Source organism: Dunckerocampus dactyliophorus, chromosome 9, assembly GCF_027744805.1.
Source record: "Dunckerocampus dactyliophorus isolate RoL2022-P2 chromosome 9, RoL_Ddac_1.1, whole genome shotgun sequence".
Classification (NCBI taxonomy): Eukaryota; Metazoa; Chordata; class Actinopteri; order Syngnathiformes; family Syngnathidae; genus Dunckerocampus; species Dunckerocampus dactyliophorus.
Window position 1 is genome coordinate 16,694,372 of NC_072827.1, and position 20,633 is coordinate 16,715,004.

A 20,633-nucleotide genomic window follows, 5' to 3' on the forward strand; every position below is an offset into this window, starting at 1 on the left:
TCAATCAAGTGGCAAACGTCATAGTGAGGTTGGATGATAGGCTGAGGGTGATCTTTTTTTTTTTTTAATGCCATGCGATTGACCCACATTAAGTTGGAGATACTACGACAACAAGGAACTTTCCCAGTTATTATGTCTTATTGTTGCTTATCATGTCTGCTATATTACGTAATACGAGCATATAGGTGACTGCAGGGGTGTTATTTCATGTTTACAGGGCTCTAATAATGTTTAAAAAAAAACACGTTTTCTACTCTCTAACTATGAATATATTCCAATTATTAATATTGAATCCTACTCTAACAAATACTGTGTGTCACAACATGACTCAAGTGATGCCACACTGCTTCTGCTTTTTACTTTAAATGCGTCTAACTTTTATTTCACCCTTTCAAAGATTCAAAATAAAATTGAATAAAGTGAAACTTCAAGTTAAAATTCAAGTTGGCCAGATACCAATGCTGAGTATTAGATTGAACCATCCTTACTCAGCATGGGCCAAAAACTTCTTTCTTCAATTTTATTGATAAACTTATGATAACTAACTTACCGATCAAATTTCATACAAAACATACGTAAGTAAGTAATCATTGGGTGGTTGGATTGTCTTGTTAAACAACTTTGATGGTGTGTACATGAACATGTGCAGTACAGGGGTGTCATCTAGGACCATACATTTATCTTTCTACCTACCATTCCTGTCAATCCAGGGAAAACCTTTTTTCCCATTGCTTTCCCGTTTATATAGTTTCTCGTAAATTTCCCGTATTTTAACTTTCATCAAAAAAAAGGGTGACAGTAATCTGCCAGGACAATGGTGCAGCGCATTGGCTTTTTGCTGTCCTAAAAATCGTACAGAGGACTTCCCGTGCCACTGCTCTGCCGCAAAAACAAATGAAGTGGATCAGGGGGTGTGCATCTAAGGTTTCAGCAGCCTGAGGAGCACCAGACGTGGCAGGGTTTTTGAAGGAGGTCGTTGGATGAGTGCCACAGAGTGCTGAAAATGCGAAAATAGGCAGGAGGCATTGAGCGTCAATTGCCTCAGCCCTGCAGGACACTCACCCGTGCACCCAGGGACCCGTCATCGGTCCACATCTGAAAACAGTTACACTCACACCTCTTTCAGTGGGGTCGGCCCGGGCCTGGGGATCACATAGTGCAGGGAAATGCGGTAATCATTTGAAGTAGAGAGAGGGGAAACTATTGAAGGACCTGTGTACCTTTCACATCTTAAAAGTCTGGCAAGAAAAGGTGATTTGATTTTTAGTCTATAGAATGTATAAAGGATTTTGAAAAGGTTCGCTGCATACTTTGTATTAGGTGCAATTGTTTCTCCACTGATGCCATATACTGTATGCAGCAGAAGACATACTGTGGAATCTTTAAGAAACATTGATTAAGAAAAGTGAAACCATGACCAACGCAAATTAACCCAATGTCAACTTGCCAAAACCCATAGCTCTATTGACTTCCACCAATTGACTCCAAGCCAACGAGTGATGTCAGCCATGATAAAAGGCAGATCGTTCAGCTGTCTGGAGCTTTGATAGCGGATGGCAACCAAAGAGAGCCTGAAATGTCCCTGATCATATCAAAACAACAGGAAGCAAGCCGTCTTTATCATAATATCAGTGAAGGTCGTAATGGACGTGGAATGTAGCTGGAAAACGTCAATGGTGTATTGAGCTAGCGGTCTGGTTCTTTTTTTACCTCTGGCAAGTGCAATATTTTTTTACACACTTTGCTGGGACAGTACACCAGCATTGGGGCCAAGTGGGTCAATGACTAACCAGATACAATAGATGGCGCTTCAACTGCAGCACTTCAACGCAACAAAACGGCCTTACATGTCACGATTTTGAATCAAACAAGCCAGATGTATTGTCTAAAGCTTGTTCTCTACTCGAGGTTTGGTGTTTGGCAATAGTCTCAATAATTAGATTGAATGAATCGGATTCAATGATAAATGAGATTAGATTACATCAGTCATTCTCCATTATTTTCTGTCATGCCGCCCTTAGGGGACAGACATTTTTTAGTCTCATTTGCAAGCATCCTTTTTCGTTTAGTTTGTCCTTGGGATATTGCGTCAGTCTGACTGCCAATGTGTGTGTGCTAGTCCTGTCTCTTGTTGATCCGTACAAAATGTTTGCCTGCAAGTATGTTATGCTTAATATTAGGGCTGTCAAAAATAGCACGTTAAAGGCGGTAGCTAATGTATTTAATTAATTACGTTACATGTTTTTGTGTAATTAGTGCATACGCATGATGGCAAGCCACGCCTCTGATATGGCGGCACAGTGGAGCTCCCCACAGAGTCACGCAGAGTCTGCCGCTCTTTTATAACTTTACTCTGACATGAACACATCAACAGCAGAACAACACTTTCTCATTGTCACTCCACTACCACGAGATGCATTTATGGACACTCCGAACATCACAACAACGTCTTTATTATGCGTATATGTGTGATAAATAAACAAAATACAAAGAAAAACAATAAGTTAATATTGTCATCACTCACTTTGCATCTCTTAATGCGGAAATACAATTTGCTGCATTTACTGCAAGTATGCTCAGAAATCCCGGAAAATGAACTCAAAACATGTGATTTCATTTCAAGTTACGTGGTGTCTTTGAATGCACCCCCTCAGTGCTCATAAGTGTGATCCAAATGTTCTGCTACTATTAAAGAAACTAGTGTTAGGTAAAAAGATTTTCAGACATGAAGCTTTTCAGCTTGACATTCCATTCCATTTTCCTCCGCTTATCCGGGTCCGGGTCGCGGGGGCAGCAGTCTCAGTAGGGAAGCCCAGACTTCCCGGTCCCCGACCACCTCCTCCAGCTCCACCGGGAAGACACCAAGGCGTTCCCAGGCCAGTTGTGAGACATAATCCTTCCAGCGTGTCCTAGGTCTTCCCCCGGGCCTTCTCCCGGCTGGGCATGCCCGAAACACCTCACCAGGGAGGCGTCCGGGAGGCATCCGGACTAGATGCCCGAGCCACCTCAGCTGGCTCCTCTCGATGTGAAGGAGCAGCGGCTCTACTCTGAGCTCCTCCCGGATAACCGAGCTCCTCACCCTATCTCTTAGGGTGAGTCCCGCTACCCGACGAAGAAAACTCATTTCAGCCGCTTGTATCCGCGATCTCGTTCTTTTGGTCATGACCCAAAGCTTATGACCATAGGTGAGGGTGGGAACATAGATCGATCGGTGAATTGAGAGCTTTGCCTTCCGGCTCAGCTCTCTCTTCACCACGACGGTCCGGTACAGCGACCGCATTACTGCAGACGCTGCGTCGATCCGCCTATCCACCTCACGCTCCAACCTTCCCTCACTCGTGAACAAGACCCCGAGATACTTGAACTCCTCCACCTGGGGCAGGACCTCATTCCCAACCCAGAGGGAGCAATCCACCCTTTTCCGACTGAGAACCATGGCCTCGGATTTGGAGGTGCTGAGTCTCATCCCAGGAGCTTCCCACTCAAATGCAAACCGTCCCAGTTAACGCTGCAGGTCACAGCCCGATGAGGCCATCAGGACCACATTGTCTGCAAATAGCAGAGATGAGATCCTAGTGCCCCCGAACTGGACTCCCTCGACACCAGCTTGACTTAATCGTTCAGTTAATTTGGAGCTGTTAATACATGCAAATATATTAGAAGCCTGTGCTGTCTTGTATCTTTCTTTTATAATGTACAGTAAAAATCGGCACACTTCTGACATAGTCGCAAATGGTGATTAATCATGATTAATTAATTTCAAAAGTGTGATTAATCTGATTACAATTTTTAATCATTTGACACCCCCACTTATTATGCATTAGCTGTTTAAGTGGAATTTACATTTAAATGTCTAATTAGTCATTGGTCATATTTGGAAGTGTTTGAAATCACCATGGAAAATTGCTAATGCTAACCACTTGCGCGTATATGGGATGTCCAATGTAAATGAGCATCGAGCTTGTTTAAATGTATTTCGTTTATGTTGGATGTCATGATTAATATTGTTAATTTTTAATAATAATTTCAATGCTTCACTTCAGTATGTTGAGTTTTATAGTGCTTCAAAGTAAAGGTTCTGAAATGGAATTGGAGTCTTTACTGAGAACCTGTTATCTGTCTGCTGAGCTAGCCAAGCGTTAGCGGAAGCAGGACAACACTAATACTGGAAGTCCCTTCTGCCACTATTGTTGCTATTTCAGTTTGTAAAGACCACAAAGATAACCATGTCCCATGACCTCTTTACACTACTTGTATAACTTGTACTTCCAGTGCGTGTGTTTTTATTGTTAGTTAAGGCAAGCCATGCTATAATCAGAATTAGGTTTTTTGAAAAATCACTGAATTGACTTTGCGGGCTGTTTTACTTGCCCCCTCAACAATGCGGTGCGTAATTGTGAAGCTTCTCTAGCTAAATAGCTTACAAATTATGTATTGGCAACGGCAAGATTCAACTGTGAACTTAGTACTAATTAATGATTGCGAGCCAACAGATGTTGGCCCCTTAGATACGCGGTTCGTAGCAATTATTTGATAAACAACAGGCTAATATGCTAATTGTTGCCAGCTGTTGAGGAGGTTTTTCAGCATGTTTTCACTCCAGTTACTGTAAGACGCTTAAATTCACCTGACAATTCAACCTCAGCCCCCACAACCCGGCCGCAAGGCTCCGTCCCAAGTGGAAAACATCAGCGGGTCTACACAACACACACCATTACCTTGCTCAGTTAGCATGACATAATCAACAGGTTTTGGTTACTGGTAACATATGTACATCGCCACAACAGTAAACAATGGATGCCTTGTGCACCTTTCTTTTGCTGAACAAGTGGAATCCCACCTCTTTCCACTGTTTTTGTTTCAGCCTCCTTGTGGAATGTTTATACCGGCACACATTCCTCTTAAGTCCACTCCTCTTAGCTCGTGGCTTTCCGTAACGTCTCAGTTTTGTTTGCCAGTCACATCAGTCACTGCGAGAATAATGTCATATAGTGGCGCAAAACCATTGTTCCCCACTCCGACTTCAGTTCATATCAACTATGCATTGATGTCATCGTAGACAATGTATGCTTCTCGATAGTTGGCGGATATGTGTTTGCCATTCCTGCCAGGTGGGGGCCCCTGGAGGACCCTGACATAAGCCATTAAAGTTTATAAGCGTGAGGCCCAGCTGTCAATCAAGCAGACAGGCAACCTCTCTCTGAAGTGAACGCCACAAAACCCCGGAGAACCCCTGACCTCACTTTTGACGGAGAGCTCAGACAAGCGGGGTTAGTCTGGCTTTCACCGGCTGGGGTGCTTGTGTGTCATTTTTGTCTTTTGCCTGAAGGCTCAGAAAAGAGAACATTAGGGAAACGCTCGGGTGGTTGGGGAAATTTGTCTTCAGTGGCACTTTCGGCAGAAATGCTCAAAAATGAGGTTGCACGACATCTGATGGCTGTATGGACGCCTCAAGTCGTTGATGGATGACATGAACGTATGATAGACAGGCTTTCCTGTTGATGATGATGCACAGTGACAGCTTCTTCTTGAAGAGAAACTTGCACTGGAAGTTAGAGTTCCAACTAGTATGCCGTACTCTGGCGTCTCACAATAATGATTTCCCTCACATAACACACGACTATTTTTAACTTTACGAAATGCTATTATCGTCATTTAAGACCGCCTGTTCTGCACACCTGTGAACATACGTTGCTCTATCATTCTAAGTTATTGCAGTCAAATTTTTACTAGTAAATGAATCTGTCTTGTTGCAGTTATTGTTGGCTTTTATTGCCTGTCAAACTGTCTGTGCGATAAAACAGAGGCATCACTAGGCTTTAAGGACAGGGGAGTCACAGGTAGGGTTGCCAACCGTCCCTTAAAAAACACAATCGTCCTGTATTTAGAAACAAATATATGCGTGCCGTATTGAATTGAAAAGGGCCGAACATATTTTTTTGCCTAAATTCAAGCATAAAAGTGTCTATGTGAACTAAGTACAAGGCATTCAGAAGATGCATTCAAATACGTTGTGGTGATCTGTAGCATTCTACACTGGTCACTAGGTGTCATTAACGTGAAATTGATGGGACAATAGCTGCTGCAGAAACTACTGTCTAGAACAGGAAGTAAAACAAGAACAACAAGGAACTCTCATAAGCCTTAAATGGGGTATTTTCTGTTATTATGTCTACTATATTAGGTAAAATGAGTGTGAAGGTAACTTTAGGGGTGTTCATTTCAAGAGGGCACTAATAATGTTAAAAAAAGAAAAACTTACGACGGTTGAGTCTGGAACCAATTAACAGCAATAGACGAGGGAATATTGTACTGCAAAACATGCATCTAATTGTTTTTTGTTTTTTTTAATAAAACAGCACCAAATTAGTAATAAACACTCCCATCACTTTTTGATAACAAAGCAACAGCTGGTATAGCTTGCCATTTTTTTTTAAAACAGTCAAACAAACTTAGCTTAGCTTTTCAACTCGGAGTGAGATTTTCAGGGAAATATTTGATAATTGGATAGAAATTGTGCACATTATGTGTGTCCAATGTCCAGTACCCTGTCTATGCCTGTGTGCATGATGTAGTTTGGCGTGACACAGCAGGATTAAAGTATCCTTCTCCCTGCACTGCCTCTTCCTTCTTCCCCAAATGACCCCTCCCACACGTTATTTGTTCAAATTAAAAGAAATATTCTGACCTGGCTGAAGAAAGCCTTTGACATTTCCCTCTTCTTTTTTGGCTCTGGCTTGCCTACTTCCAAGTATTCACACAAGCAACTTCTTTGTGTGCTTCTGTTGGTTTATTTTTATGTCACTAGGGTTCATGATTGATTAGAAAAGGGATGCATGACAAGAAATGAGTGACAAAAGTGTTGTGTATGCAGTCGGCCAAAGGGGAAATTAAATGATTCCGAGTTGGGAAGGCACTTTGGGGAAAAAGGCTGTGTGACCTACAGCTTGGATAGTGTTGTTAGCTTAACTGTGCTCTGTATGTGTGTGTGTGTGTGTTTGAGCGGTCCCGAGTTTTCATGTATGCTTTGTGTGTGCAGGCGGTTTCCATGTGCATGTGTCCTTGGGGTGGGTCAAAGCACAAAGACCGCATTGTAGTTTTTGTCATAAAGTGGTAGGAGGTGTGAAACTGCAGCCCATTTTTTGATTGTGTCAGCAATTTCAGTTTGTTCTCCACCTCTTGGCCTGCGGTTCACATTCAAAGGTGACCTGGAGACAACAGTTAAAAGTTCAGTTGAGGTCACTAGTTGGTACTTTGGTTTGTAAATACAGAATGACAATGAATCTAGCACAATGTCAAAAAAAAAAAAAATGCCATGCAACAATCCACTTAGAATGAGGGAAATCATGAATTCATCCCCTGCTGACGAAGGTTTAACTTGTATGTGTTTGAGTGAAATTAGTATTTCATCTCATTCCAACCAGCAAATATTCTGACCCCCACCGACTTGTTGTGTCACACAAGCACACAAATTAGTTTTGCCTCTTCGCTCGACCATTCAAAAATGGAAGAAATACTGTGCAAGATAACACTCCGGCACCCTCACTGTGGAGCTCCGTGCAAGAGTTCACCTTTTAGCCCAGAATTACACGGGCGTCACCAAGGAAACCAACCAACCACCCACCTTGTGCTCAAGAAGGCTCATGTACAGTCCCGTCTGACGTTTTTCAATGAACACCTGAATAATTCAGTGAACGTGCGGGAGAATGTGATGAGGCCAAAATTGAGCTCTTTGGCAGAGAAATGTTGGATATGACCACAACAACACCATCCACACTGTCAAACTCGGAGGCACAAACATTCTGCTTTTGGGATGTTTCTCCACTGAGCGTGCAGGAAGACTTCACCGCATTACGGGGGTGATGAACGACGCCACGGTCAGCAGAATCTTGGATGAGAATCTTCTGGCCTTAGTCAGTCTTCATACCTTAATCCCACAGATGATCTGTGGACGGTGCTGAAACTTCTGTTTGCCAAGTTACCAACAGCCTTGAAACCTTGAGGGTTTGGAGAGTATTTATAAAGATGAGCGGACCAACATCCTTCCTAAGATATGCACAACGTTGGTACTACAAGAAACATCTGACCTCAGTGCTTGCCAGAGTTTCTCCACCAAGTACTAAGTCACGTTTTGCTTGCAGATCACATATCAAATTCAAATTCATTTATAATCTTTATTTAATGTTTGTTTCTTGATTTTTGTATTTTTTTTTGGTTGATCTCTCGCTGTGAAAGTACAGCTCCCGAAAAGTCATGGACTGCTCATGTGTTTTCAGGGGGAAAACTTACAAAATCAGCAGGGGATCAAGTAATTATTTCCCCCACGGGACATAGCCAGTGCTCCCAATCATTGGACGTTTGAGCAGACCCTAATAACTCCAGTAAACCAACAACTGATTTGCACAAACCTCTTACACGGGAATATTTACGGTAGATATTTGTTCTGTTTCAGTTGGAGCCCATCTCAGATGATGTGTTGCATCAAAGACCACACACCAATGCTGTCCACTCAATGGAGAAAGTTCTTGAAGCTCACAGTGAGTCATTGTTTTCACCTTCCTTCATCATTGCCAATGTACTTGATTGAAAACATGTTAAAGCAGCTAGTCTACACGTACGAACAGGCTTACAGACCAACACAAAAGTTGCTTGTCTTGGTTGCAGGTAAATACTGGCGCTCATTACAACGCTCTGCCTCCACGCTCGGATGCTCTTTGAGCGAATCCCTAAGGCGTGACGCTGAGGAGGCTGAGACTGTCTCTGCTATGGCTTCACTATCTGTTGCCAACAAGCACATTGGAGAGAAGTAGGTGGTACCAGCTGGTAGACAGTGACTTGGCATGTGCATGAAGTATATTTATTTTATTTATTGTTCATTTTAAAGATGATAGTTATCGAATAAACAGTACCAAAATAACAGTACCTCACAAAAGTGAGTCAACACACAGCCATTAATATCTAAACTGCTGGCAACAAAAGTGACTACACCCAAAAGTGAAAATGTGCAAATTGGGCCCAATTGGGCCATGTTCCCTCCCTGGTATCATGTGACCTGTTCATGTCACAGAGTCTCAGGTGCGAATGGGGGTCAGGTGTGTTCAATTTGGTGTTATTGATCCCACCCTTTCTGGTCACTGGAAGTTCAACATGGCACCTCATGGCAAAGAGCTCTCTGAAGATGTGGCAGGAATAATTGTTGCTCTACATGAAGATGTTCTAGGCTATAAGAAGATTGCCAACACCCGGAAACTGAACTGCAGCACGGTGGCCAAGACCATACAGCAGTTTAAACGGACAGCTTTCGCTCAGAGCAGGTCTCGCCATGGTCAACCAAAGAAGTTGAGTGCATGTGCTCAGCATCATATCCAGAGGCTGTGTTTGGAAAATAGATGTATGAGTGCTACCAGCATTGCTGCAGAGGCTGAAGGGGTCGGGGGTTAGTCTGTCAGTGAGCCCGAGTAATCGGTTAGGCCCTTGACGGATGAAATCAATATGAACCAAACACAAACAGTTAGTGGTTTGTCCGCAACATTTCAGAAAAGAGGCAAAAATGTTGATCACTGTTTCATTTTCATTTAAAAAACGATTCCTGGAATACCAAAATAGTTGTCAAATAAGGGGTTAATCAAGTAATCATTAATTTGTCAATTAAATGTTGTAGCTCTAATGATACACATCTGTTTACTGAGTCTGAAAAAAGTATGGAATTTCGAAATGTCAAATCCGTAGGAACCCCGTCTGGGGCTGCATGAGTGCTGCCGGCACTGGGGAGCTCCTGTTCATTGAGGGAAACATGAATGCCAATACTGTATGTACTGTGTAACATACTGAAGCAGAGCACGATCCCTTGCTTTCGGAAACTGAGCCACAGGGCAGTTTTCCAACATGATAAGGACCCCAGACACACCTCCAAGGCGACCGCTGCCTCGTTCAAGATGCGGAGGGTAAAGGTGATGGACCTAAACCCCACTGAGCATCTGTGGTGCATCTTCAAACAGAAGGTGGAGGAGCGCAAGGTGGCGCTGGTGAACTCCAGTGTTGGAAGATAATGCTATCCACACTAAATATTCACACACTGGACAGTTTTATTAGATGTCTACTCACTTCCGTGAGGTACTGTATATGTGTATATTATACAGTATACTCAAAGAGTTATATTAATGTGTATGTTTCCCCCTCTCTAGGGCTCAAGAGGAACCAATGGAAGAGGAAGCCCCCCTGTAAAGAGGCCTTATTGGCTTTCGAGCACTGAGACTTTGTATGAGAGTGCACTCACACAGCACGATCTTGATTTCATTGCCACTACTGCAACTGCGCTCTTGTCATGTCAAGATGCTGTCTGACGACGGTGAGCGGACACGCTGTGTTGGTGCATTCACTGATTAACTGTGCGCAGCACGGTTAGCAAAAAAAAAGAGACATTATCTATTCAGCACTACCTTCATATTCCATAATTACAAAATTTAGTGCCAGTACTTTTCGAAAACTAATTCCACATTCTTTGGTACGTTTTAGAATGCCAGTCAAAAACATGTACAGTTTGCGTTCCCTTTTTTAGATTGTTTTTTTTTGTGTTAAAGCTTTCATCCATCAGATTGTGATCCTGCATCAAGGGTGGATCACCCGTGCTCTTTTTTTCTTAGCTAACGGAAAGAATGGAACAAAGAAGTCAATTTGTCCACATTTTTCCAATCCCTTGTCTGCAAGTGTTGTTCTCATACCGGAATTACTGACCGTGAAAGAAATGTGTGCCTTTATTTTTGTTATTGTTCAACTAGTATGGATAGTTTGAGTACAATATGCCTTAAAACAGGCTCAATTAAAAGGGTCTCCAATCCAACTACGCTAATGTCTGACACATCCAATGTGTGCATGTTAGTGGCACAGACTTAGCATGTTTACCTTTAATGCCCTGCAGCTTATCTCTCCTTTCATTTCCATTTGCATCTAATCTTGGAAGGTGAGATCCAGCCATCCGTTCAGTCTTAACATTTCAAAACTACATTTAAGTGGGAGATCGTGAAGTAGCATGCACTGTAAGACCTGTGAAAACTGCATTCTTGTCTTTGCATTGTGTAGAATGTCACTTATCCATCCACTGAATGACAACACTTTTCTTAAAAAGACACCCCGGCGAATATTTAAACATGTGAGGATGGAAACGTGTGTTTTTGACAACATTGTTTCCACAATAACAAGGACCAAACCACCAGAGAGTTTCCAGAGGGGTGCATCAAGGCCGCACGAGCGCAGCTGCTTGAACATCTGCTCCCCAAATGTCAGGTGTTAGAGCATGTGGCAGGTGTGTGTACATCTATGCAGTTCACCGCACATTTCCAATGTTTTTTGGAGGGTTTTTTTTTTGCCCCAAACCCCACACCACCGCCCCACACCCACCCCGTGTCGCCTTATTTCAGTGGTTCTCTATTATTTTCTGTCATGCCCCCACTGGGCAGAAATGTTTTCGCCCCCGCCCCCAAATTGGAAATACTGTTGAGACATTGATAATATCAGTTTATTTATCTGTACTGTACAGACTGAGCTCACACATGTTGGCAGGTGTGCACTAATATTGGAAACACTGCCTTATTTGGAGATTTTGAGACTGATCAAACTGATCAAGCTAGCATTAATTATAATGAAAGAAAAGTAGATCATATAACAAATTTGGAATTTAATTCATTTATTTTTTATTTTATTATCTAACAGTCTTTTGTGGCTAATTTGTAGAGTCCATTTTTTGGGGGCAGCTACTTTCTCTCCTGTGTCATCACAGCTTAACGAATATTGTCAGTAAACACACTGTGAAATTTGTTGTCGTTTACTGGACGTTTGGACACGATCGCCCTCAATGTTCCTGCCACGCGCTTACGACAAATGACATTCTTTCCATTTTTCTCCGTCTTTGCAGGGATGTTGACTGACTTTGTTTTGTATTTTGTATCATTTTGTATATTTTGTTCATATTGCCTTCTTGGTGTCTGTTACAATGCGACAGATGAGGGTTCCGACATTTGGAAATAACGTGCTGTTCTGGATTGAGGGTTTCTGTGGGAAATGTTTCTACTTTGTATACAATTGTGTATTTACTGTCTGTTCATAGTAGAGTTATATATGAAAAGAAACGATTATATTCTATAACAAGTATGAATGTGTTCTTACGTGTAGTTGGCGCTTTGTTACTGAAGGCACCATTTGCAGTCCTTGGTTACAGCTTGTTGTTTGATTGTGCTTTTTATTAACTGTCTTTTGGTCCATGATGACAAGTTGGAGACATTCATTCCTGTGGCACCAGATCTTTGTCGCCATTGCCTGCCGACCTGCTTCGCATATTCACACACATACAGTGGATCCCCACAGATTTGCAGGAAAAAATATATTTTCTGAACTGACGTAAGGACGTGACGTCTTCTGGCTTCAGCAGAATTAGCTTGTTGAAGCGCTAGTCTGACAACCAAATGCTTGGCTGCGACTCCTATTCCGTCTGTTCTATCGATCATCAAGCATCATTATCCCTCATTAGTGGTGCGTACCGATACATTTTATCATTTCAAATGTGTTTAATACCGGATTGAGCATTTAGCTTGTTAGCGTCCGAGTGACAATGGCAGAGGATTCTGTAGCTGAACCGAATCTAATAATTACAACAGACAGCTTTATTGCAAATAAAGGAGCAGGGAGCGTCAACACCTAGCTAGCAGGAGGGTAGAAAAATAAAAAAAGACATTTTTCTGGCCGTATTAGTTACTTTTTTGCCATTTTCTGCTGGTGCCGGATGGTAACCCCTGCGAAAAGCAGGGATCTACTGTATTTGTACTTTTCCAAATGTCCTTGTCTGTTTTTGTCTGTAGATTTTTGATTGTAGAAGAAAATGCATTTTATATGGCACCTGTTACATTTTAGTAATTCCAGAAACCTGAGACAATATTAAATTTGATTTTTACAATTGCCATTGTTGACCATTTGATTTGTAAAGCTGTTTGATTTACAATTTACAGTATGTCTATTTCTATGTTCCATATATATATACTGTATATATTAGGGGTGCTCCGATCAGGGTTTTATGCTGTCGATTCATCGATCATCCATGAGTGAATTTGGCCGATAGTGATACCAGTCGCATGGATTAATTATAAATTTTGCAATTTATTTATGATGAGTGCTGTTGGCCAGGGGTGCTGTGATAAGGGACAAAGGTCAGGACAATTCCAAGGTCCCCTAACTGCTAGGGGACCCAAAAATAGGTAATTACCAGTACTAATAAAATGTTTTAATTAATAAAAAAAAAGGGGGGGGAAAGGTGCAACCCTGCTGTTGGCTGATATGAAAAAGGGAACCATAAAATCACCTTAATTTAGTTTCACTTGTGAAACTTACAGAGGATGAGACCCCTTCTTTAAGGAGACTTTGGATGTGAGTACATTGGTGGAGCTCTAGCAGGACTTCCAGGTAGCACATAGGTGACGAAGGGTGGTCGTCGTGTCCAATGAATACAATTATTTTTCAGGTTATTTGCGTAGTCTTCTGACTGCCACGCACATACGGCCGAGTGATTTCCAGCTACTTGGCTGAATAAGCTGTCGTTTGTCTGATGATCACACCGTGACCGCCATGCCCCGTCAAGTGTTTGTTCTTCAAATGCCGTATTAACTTTTTAACGTGCTACCCCTGTGAGATAGTTTTCGTGGCATGTGTTGGCAGGTAAGTTCCACATGGCAGACGTGTTTGTTTTTGTTGTGGCACGCCTGCACGGTGTGAACAAAACTGGGCGGAGGACGCTACCCAAGATGTTAGTTAGGGCAAGACACTACACTGCACGCAGGGGTCGCTACAGGCTGCAATAGTAAAAGCCACGGGTGATTGGCTTTTGTGATCGGCCTTGAAAGGCATATTCCAATCACATGCTTTTCGATCATCACATGCTTTACGAGCATCCCTCGATCGGAGTGTGTGTGTGAATTAAAAGCACCCACGGTAAATTAATCTATGTGAATCAACAGATAATTCAATATGGTAGAGGTGGACAGATGATTAAATAAGCAAAACAATGAATGCCAAGGTTGCCTCCATTTAGACCTCAGTGACCGTGTCAGTCCAGGCCAACTAAACAGTACGAGGTGTGTCAGAAAAGTTGCAGGACTGATGTCACAAAAGATTTACTTCAAATCCAAACTTCAAGTTTTCCCCTTCGAAGAAATCCCCCCGGAGTCTAACGCACTTTCCCAGCCTTCTCAGCCACGCCTTCATGTATTCCTGGGAGGATTCTTCCGGAATTCTTCGCAGCTCCAATTCATGTTCATCAATGACATCACGACACGCAACGTGCAGTGAGGTTTATGGCTGGTGAGGCACAGAGCTGGAGTTGTTTTTGGAAAATTTGACATTTGTATGGATGGATGGACTTCTCAGTTCCATTTATATATATTTTTTTAATAAATTGAAAAACCTTAATGGTCTTACCTTTTGTTTGTTCATGAAATACATGCACCCTATCTTTCTCTCGGAAAAGTTCCGACACTTTGTTGTCAAAGTCTGATCACCTTCTGTTGAGTTTGGGTAAATAATCCTCCATCTTGGAAGTCAAATGACTTCATTCATTCAGCAGAACATAGCAAAATCTTTAATATCTTTAAAGCATTTGCTATCAAAAAAAATGCAGGTATTTCCTTTGTATGGAAGGATGGCAGTGACAAGCACCAACTCACACCTGCCCCCGCCTTTTCAGCAAGAGGCAAGTCCGCATATGACATTTCTATGTATTATCTGATTAGCAAGAATAATGATGTCACGCTCATATTGAAGACATTCCACAGGCTGTGACCTGCTGACACACAGAAACTGGCAGGCACCATGATCCAACTCAACAGATGGTAGGCAGGGATTGTGCACTAGGCCGAGAAGAGACACTCATGGCAGACTCATCTTGGGTTTCTGTCCTGTATTTGATCAGGAAATGTGTAAATTCATCAATTTTGACTTAAGAAAATGTTCAAAATGATCGGAACCCTACAGAAAATACATTCATAAAACAACCAATGGAGAAATATTTATATTTATTTTAAACATGTAATTTTAGCAACTTTTTACAAAACAAGTGCCACAAGGCGGGCTGCACAATGTCCTAGTGGTTAGCATGTTGGCCTCACAGTCAGGAGATCGTGGGTTCGTATCTCAGCTTGCATGTTCACCCCGTGCCTGCGTGGATTCTCTCCCGGTACTCCGGCTTCCTCCCACATTCCAGACATATCCATGCTGGTTTAATTGTGCATAGGTTTGAATGTGAATATAAAAGGTTGTTTGTCTATATGTGTACCCTGCCTCTTGCCTGAAGACAGCAGGGATAGGCTCCAGCATACCTGTGACCCTAATGGGGACGACCGGTACATAATATGGATGGATGGAAGTGCCGCAAGGCATGCTGGGAGTTGGCATCACTCCCATCACTTGCGAAATTCAAGAGTGCGTAAATATTCTATTTTTATATTTATGTTTCATATTTGTATCGCTTACAGTAATGCTGGACGGTGATGATCGACAACTTAGTCACTTAGTTGAAACGGGATTCCGGAGTGCATACTTGATGTGGCCCAGCATTACCCAGATTCTACCTCCAGCGGCCAGGTAAGTTGAGTTTGAGACCCCTGTTCTACACTGTGTACTTAGTCCCTGAGTGCACAAAGTATGGCAGTGTAGCACTGTCCCAAACCCATTACTGTTGTTGCACACTCACAGGAAAGGACTATCACAATATTTATTCACTTCTTCCTCTTCTCTCCTTTTTAATGCTGAATTGCGACCAATTGTAAGTTAGTCCCTCCCCTTCCGCTGTGTAGTCAAGATGGCAACCATTAGATCCAGGTCCAGGACTACTTGTTAGCCCAGCTCATTGCAGAAAACCACTACTTGGTCTCCTCGGTATCACCTGGACTGGGAGTCACTGACATTTGTGTACACATGAACTCACTTGAGTGAGATGCTTTTTTGTAAGCCATCCCACGATATTCCCAGAACCTTTTTCACAGCAGTGCCAGTTATCGTAACAGCAGCAGACTTGGGTTTTCTACTGTTGAATGATTTACTTTCTCCAGTGGAGCCAAAACTAGCACTGTCTGGCTACACTGTCTGCTTGGCTCCGCTGTTCATCTTAAAGCGATGTCCAAACACACACAAATGGCTACATTCCATTTTCTTATAAGTTCCATTTATTATGAGGAAGCATATCTTTGTGTTGTGGACCTTTTGAAGTTCAGTCCAGACAGGACCTGGACCTGTTTTTGTAGGCAGCCTGCACTAATTCTAGATCTTTCTCTGCATGATCCTTATGTCTGGATGCACTACATCTACAGTACCTGTCTGTCCTTCCGCTGCCGTATATCAGCACAAAGATCAAGCACTCAAAGTCCGTATTGTCAGCTCTGTCCATCGTGTTTTCTACATTCTTTCTTCCTGTTTCTGAGGAGAGGCCCTGGCTGCACAGTGTACTACTCTTGTACTATCTTGTATTAGTATTACTTCTCCTTTGCCGAGATAATCCATCCACCTCACGGGTGTGGCATATAGTCATGCTGATTATGCAGCATTATTATTGTATTATATGTACAGTATGTATTATTGTACTATATGTATACATTATTGTACAGGTGTGCATAGGCTGGCTACAATAAAAGGCCACACATTACACAGACAAAGGGCTCATATTCACGTACAGTGGGAGTTGTTTATGTCAACAACCTGTCTAAGTCAACCAATTCATTGGTGTGTGGATTTGAAAACGAGTTAATATCCAGAAGTACAACTTTAATCGTTTTGGTTGCAGTAGTTTCTTGAATAGCAGTCACATTATTAACAGGTGTTGTCATTACTCAATCCTTACCGGGAACGCATTTGGTTCTACGCCTGTGGAGAACACGTCTACGGTCGGCCTCTTTTTCTGCAGTCACGTGTTGGGCAAGCCGATTTGTACTACTACGCATGTGCAATATACGTCACCCAACTGCCAAAAAATGTTATTAAAAGTTGAGAAATTACAACATAATCAGCCTTTTTTTTTCATATGTCATATCCATGGTGCTTTTTTATGCGGGAGGTAGAGTCTGGCTGAGGCTGGAGCGCATTACGTATCGGGAGTAGGGTTGGGATACCTCACAATACGATACGATACGATACGATATACGTGATACATGGCTCACAATAACAATAATATCTCAATACGGTGATAAGGTGAACCAAATTAAAATAATAAATAAATAATGGCATAGTGTATATTTTGCTGCATTCAGCTGGGATAGGCTCCGCCTTACTCGTGACCCAATGAGGATAAGCGGAATAGAAAGTGGATGGAATTTTTGCAGCATATTTTAAGCAGAAGGGTGAGAAGCGATGTCATCCAGGAGAAAGTCGGAGTAGAACCTTTGCTTCTCCACATTGAGAGGAGCCAGATGAGGTGGCTTGGGCATCTGGTCAGGATGCCACCCGGACGCCTCCCTGAGGAGGTGTTCAGGGCACGTCCGACCGGTAGGACGCCTCAGGGAAGTTTTCTTCCAGAGCATGGTAGCGAACGAGGTGGCTGTTTATGCCTGTGGCACGCCCATTTGTCGTATTTTCATCAAGACACTTCTTCCATACTGCAAAGTTTTTACCCAGCGGTGTCTCGTCCACACTATAAAAGCCAAAGTGACTCCGCACTTTTGATTTGAACTATGCTGGCACATCCATTTAACTTCACGATTACGTGCCGTTTGTTTATCTTCTTCTTCTGTGACGTCCACCCAGTTTCTGCCATTCTGGCGAGGAGCTCCTCCTAGATGACACGTAAAATGGTGACTTGACTCAGGAACGATGATTGAAGTTTATAGCAGCTCTATTTTAATAATAATACTGATTTTTAAAAATGGCTCAACGGTGGCCTAGTGGTTCACGTTTTGGCCACACAGTCAGGTGATTGGGAAGATCTGGGTTGGAATCTCCGTTGGGCATCTCTGTGTGGAGTTTGCATGATCTCCCCGTGAGTGCGTGGGTTTTCTCCAGGTCCTCCGGTTTCCTCCCACATTCCAAAAACATGCATGTTAGGTTAATTGGCGACTCTAAATTGTCCATAGGTATGAATGTGAGTGTGAATGGTTGTTTGTCTATATGTGCCATGCGATTGGCTAGCGACCAGTCCAGGGTGTACCCCTGACTTCTCGCCCGAAGTCAGCTGGGATAGGCTGCAGCATACCCGCGACCCTAATGAGGATACGCGGCATAGAAGATGGATGGATGGATGAATTAAAAAAACAAACATACACAACAAAAGGTATTGATAATCCATCATAATGTTTAATATTGCGATAGCTGGATATGTACTGTCGATGTTTTGTCACAAACGTATTTGGGAGTGATGTCGACTCCCAGCATGCATTGTGGCACATGGTTTGTAATAAGTTGCGAAAGTTACGTGTTTATTATTCGCCATAGTAGTAGTCGTGTATTTACTGACCTGTTACATGTGCTCTCATTTTGTGTGTGTGTGTGTTAGAACCGCGATTATAGGTAGTGTTCTGTCTAATGACCCCCCTATCAATTTCCCCATGTGACATTCTCACTCTTACTTTCGTGGTGCCTTATGCTTGCACCCTATGAGCATCATTGGCTTAATTTAGACCTTGCGGGCTGCAATTACAGTAATCTTTGATGTCAAGTCACGGGCCACAAAATGTGTCTTGGTGGGCCACAAATGCCCCGCGCGCTCTAGATGAATGCATCATTGCACTCTGCTTATGGTTGTTTGCTTTCAAATATTACTGCATTTACTACATTTACATTTACATTTACTACATTTACTGTGTTGTTTTATTATTATCTGCACATGCGCTGCATGCAATGCATATGTTTTTACGTAGCTCAGTCTTGGTGAATAAAGACGATGGAAACATCTGCATGCTCACAAAGTCTTTTACTAAGAGTCACTAATATATATATATTACATAGATGAACCATATATTGACCATTTGTGTTCATACTTTTTAAAAATAATAAGAACTAACTAACTATTCAGTAGCCATTCAGTAGCTTCAACAGGGACAAACCACCCATTTGGAAAGGTCAAAGGTTTGAGCTTGTCCTCAAACAAACAGACGAGAATCCCTGTTGGTGGCGGAACTAACGCAAAGACAACATTTCAAAAGCAAATAAAACCAAATTCTGCCTTACGTCCTCTCAAATAAACACACATTCCACTGCTCTGTTGTCTGAAGTGGGAATTAAGAGAGTAACAGTAACAATTGTACCACTGCGAAGATTGTGTAAATCAATCCAAAAGCCGAAGTCCATCCTGGACGGGGACCATTTGCGGCCCGCAGCTAGTTTTTTTTTTTGCAGCTAGCTTGCTTAAGTGTCATGCCAGCAGTTTTTTTTTTTTTTTTATTGGCCTGCAATGTATTTAAAAAAAAACAAAAAAACATTAAATACGGCCTACATCAAATCATTTTGAAGGATGATCAGGGCCATACTGAAAAGAAAAAAAAAAGTATTGACCTCAATTTGGATATTAAAAAACGAATTTAAATACAATTGCATGTCAAAAAAATAGCAGTACATCATTAATCAATTTACTGGAAAGAAAAATCACATTAATCAGGAATTATTTGTTAATTCAATTATTTTATTTATTTTAACATTACAACATGTTGGATTTAACTTTACAAACACAAACTTTGCATTGGACACCCCCAGGTGTAAATCAGGTGGGGACACTGCACCGTGTAAACGCTTGAGACCTTTGAGAGAAAAAGACACTTTCTATTTGCACTCATCCAGACACTGAAAAGGCTCCCAATGGTGGAAGATGTTGAAGAATGTGCCGACTTTATGGCCCCCCCGTGCAGGAGAATGCTGCAGTATGCTTTAGACAAGCAGACCTTTAGTTCATAGACGTGTGGACGCATCCATCATCTCCACCATGTAGAGACGTGTAACCCCGTGACCCGACCGCAAGGTCAGGTCAGAGAAAAGGTGGAGCCCTGCCAGCTGAACTTTCCTCCTTCCTGAAGGTCTGCCCAAAAGACGGTGGCCTTGTCCCCACAACAAAGGACTGAAATGTCACGAAGGAGTGAATTACGGTACAAAAAAACCCCTCCCTATCTTATTTTTTTTCCCCCTCTTGATTCCTCACTGTGACATTCTGGTCTGCGGCATCTATCTCTCCTCGCTCATCCTCTCACAGCGTCTGCCGTTGTCAGTTCTCTCTATCATTACGCAGCCACACGTGTGCATAGAGAGGCCGCATCTACCCAGCTGGACTCATCACAGCACATTTTAATTTCAGGTTCCAGTGTCTAAATGAGTGATGCTGCTTTGGCCAGCGAAACTAATTACAGATTAGTCATTACAATCACTTTTGGATCATCAACAGAGAGGCGTGGAAAAGGTACACTGTCGGAGAGTATGAACGGATATTGGAATAAAAATAGTCAAGTCACGTAGATGTGCAAATAACACGCTAATGTTCTGTTTCCAGACTTTGAACGAAACAGCGGAGAAGGACATGAGGCAGTCTGCAGACAGCGGTGTTCTTTCCAGCGTGCATTCCGCCAGTCTGCCTGCAGCTGCTGATCCATAGTATGTTTGAGAAACTGCACATGTTCGCTTGTTTT

General features: G+C 42.4%; 1 protein-coding gene across 4 annotated transcripts in view; it reads left to right on the forward strand.

Annotated features, from left to right (window-relative positions):
• Positions 1–12,950, forward strand: part of hdac4 (histone deacetylase 4) — a 142,950-nt gene extending 130,000 nt beyond the window's left edge. For all 4 annotated transcript variants that reach the window (XM_054786207.1, XM_054786205.1, XM_054786208.1 and 1 more), the window contains 3 exons: positions 8,453–8,537; positions 8,665–8,806; positions 10,185–12,950. In XM_054786207.1, coding sequence (XP_054642182.1) covers positions 8,453–8,537; positions 8,665–8,806; positions 10,185–10,224 — 267 coding nt within the window. In that variant the 3' untranslated portion in view covers positions 10,225–12,950. The remainder of the gene's footprint in view (positions 1–8,452; positions 8,538–8,664; positions 8,807–10,184) is intronic.
• The last annotated feature ends 7,683 nt before the right edge of the window (positions 12,951–20,633 follow it).